At 35.9% G+C, this 2,558-nt stretch overlaps 1 protein-coding gene across 3 annotated transcripts in view; it reads right to left on the bottom strand.

Moving 5' to 3' along the window:
• The window catches only part of LOC107733470 (rho guanine nucleotide exchange factor 15-like), a 20,269-nt gene continuing 17,711 nt past the window's right edge, over positions 1-2,558 (bottom strand). For all 3 annotated transcript variants that reach the window (XM_016545101.1, XM_016545100.1, XM_016545102.1), the window contains 3 exons: positions 1,552-1,637; positions 1,305-1,409; positions 1-1,198 (listed from right to left, as the gene is read on the bottom strand). In XM_016545101.1, coding sequence (XP_016400587.1) covers positions 1,035-1,198; positions 1,305-1,409; positions 1,552-1,637 — 355 coding nt within the window. In that variant the 3' untranslated portion in view covers positions 1-1,034. The remainder of the gene's footprint in view (positions 1,199-1,304; positions 1,410-1,551; positions 1,638-2,558) is intronic.

The raw sequence follows: 2,558 nt of genomic DNA on the forward strand, positions 1-2,558 counted from the left end.
TGTACACCAACTCCCATTCCCACACATCCAAACAGTCTCACAAAACAAGAGGTGTGGCTTTAATGGAGCATTCCACATTCAGAGAAAGTGTACACACTGGAATATGCCATTTCTGAGAAGTCAGCAAATTCTAAGCATGAAACACAAGTGTTTAATATCTGGAGCAGATCATGACACTCAAATGTGACACTGGGTTTTTAACTCAGAGATGAAAAACTAATTTACTTCCTTTCATGTCATTCTAAATAGAAAAGAGCAGTATAACCATTTTGCTTTTTTCTACAAAAGACAAAGTTATACAGGTTTAGAAGGACATGATGAGTAAATGATGATCGGTAGACTTTTTTTTCTGGCTAGGTTGGAAATATCAATTTATCAGTCCAACTGTATAAAAACATGTAATTTTAATGTACCAAAGCATAAAGCATTTTGTTAATAGTAAACACAAGCTGATTTGTACACATTCGGTGCTTCCATTAAAAACTGAAGACTAGTCATGCAGGTTTGTGGCACACATCTTGATCAGTGCATGTGATATTTTGTACCAACCTACCAATCAGTTCATGTGATATGTTATTATGTGACACATGACTGCACCATTTAACCCATCTGCTTTGCTCAACTGGAATTTCAGTAGCTTGAAGTTCTTGAAAGAAGTACTAAACATTACAAGCACGCACAGACTCACATATACCAGTATATACACACACACACACACACGTGTTTCTGAAACAATGTACATTCCATATTAGGATCCAAAACAACTGAACATTTGAATAAAACGGACATACTTAAATGAGATTTACTTAAACAAGCGCCAAAGCGGCTTTTGTGTTGTACAAAACCAAGCCATACAACACTGACTTTCCCATGTTCTTTATTTAAAATTCCAACAGAATTGTATTTCCGATCCTGAAAAGGATGACACATCAAAACACTTCCTGTCCATATTGAGTCTGTATCAAACATCTACAGTTTAAAAGCCTATTCCCATTTTAGGAATTCTCGAACTGCCAGGATGCAGTTTATTTAGTCTATGGTATACTTCGAGTCTTGGCGACAATGCCGGCAGCCTGGATAACACGGTATCGCTCTCGGAGGTTGCGTCGTCGGACGTGCTCGTTGGTGATCTCCAGTACGTTTGCTTCAGGAAACCAGCCTTTCTGTCCATCAGATAGACGGATTCCCTCATACCATCCTAAAAAAGGAAAGAAGCCGTCAGATTGATGAACAAAAACAATGTTAGATTACATTTCAACATGTCAGATGTGCTTCCAATAAATGGAAGGTATAGCATGACACACCTTCGTTAGATTTGCGCACGACATTGATGATCTCTGTGGGCTCCAGATTTAATTCATCTGTTTGGTTTGCCACATACTGCTCCACACACTGCACCTGAGGGCAATCTGTCACACAAAGACATACATGATTAGAAAGAAAGTTGTCTGTAGAGAAAGGTTAATGTGATCCAAATCAAAGGCAAGCACTAACATGTCACAAATGAGTCATAAACCTGAGCGGCTTGGAGAAACAAGCACCCACACTTACCCCAGTCTTCATATATGACTTCTTCGTGATCATTGTTGGAGTCATCTGGATTCGGGAACGCTGCCAACCACCTGTGCAGGTCAGATCTGATCGAGAGACAGAAGAAAAGTGACCTACACAGCCTTAAAAGCAGCATACATCCTTATAGTCAAACTGACTACATAATCCTGGAGATTTCATAGAGGAATTTTTCACTGTGGAAATGTATTATTTGTAAAAAAAAAAAAAAAAAAAAAAATATATTTGGGCGTTTTAATTATGGATTAAGAATAATGTGAATTATTTGTTAAAAAATGTTTTACTAAACCTTGAGGTTCTTTGGAGTTTTGGTTGAGGTAAAGTGTAATTACAAAGTGTAATGTGCTGAAAAAAAATAATGTTAATAATACAATGTTGACCTGTTTGTTTATCATGTGGTATATTTAATTTTAAAAGATGATTTTAAAAGGAATAAAAATAAAAATTACCTTTGAAAATATAACCCATTTATGAAATCAAATTAACCCATTATTTTTGTGTAGAAAAAACAACCCATTTGCTGGGTTAAAATTAATAACCCAGCTTCTTGGGTTAGTTTAACCCCATATGGGTTCTGTCCTATATTTACCCAGCAGTTGGGTTAAAAACAACCCAATTTGGAGTAAGAAATAAGTTGAAATAAATAGGTTGAACTGCTCGCCTAATAATTTATTAGGCATTTAAAGCTCTAGTGAGAAAAATAAAACATGGAAAGCTCAAAAAGCAAATGGCTTTCACAAGTAAAATTAATAAATTAATTTTGATGCAAGCAGAATCAAGAGGAAATCAAAATGGAAAACAACAAGTTGTTGTAAGGGAAACAGGTCAGTTTAGCTCAAAGGGAATTATTTATGATATTTATAGGGAATTTGGTCAGAATCACTGTTTTACGGTTGGCCAGCAATTCATTGAACGAGCCATATAACATCAATCCAACATATAGTAAAAACACTTTATTAGCATGGTAACTAGGGATGCATCGATCCGAT

Source organism: Sinocyclocheilus rhinocerous, unplaced genomic scaffold (assembly GCF_001515625.1).
Source record: "Sinocyclocheilus rhinocerous isolate Xijiao unplaced genomic scaffold, SAMN03320098_v1.1 scaffold2385, whole genome shotgun sequence".
Lineage (NCBI taxonomy): Eukaryota > Metazoa > Chordata > Actinopteri > Cypriniformes > Cyprinidae > Sinocyclocheilus > Sinocyclocheilus rhinocerous.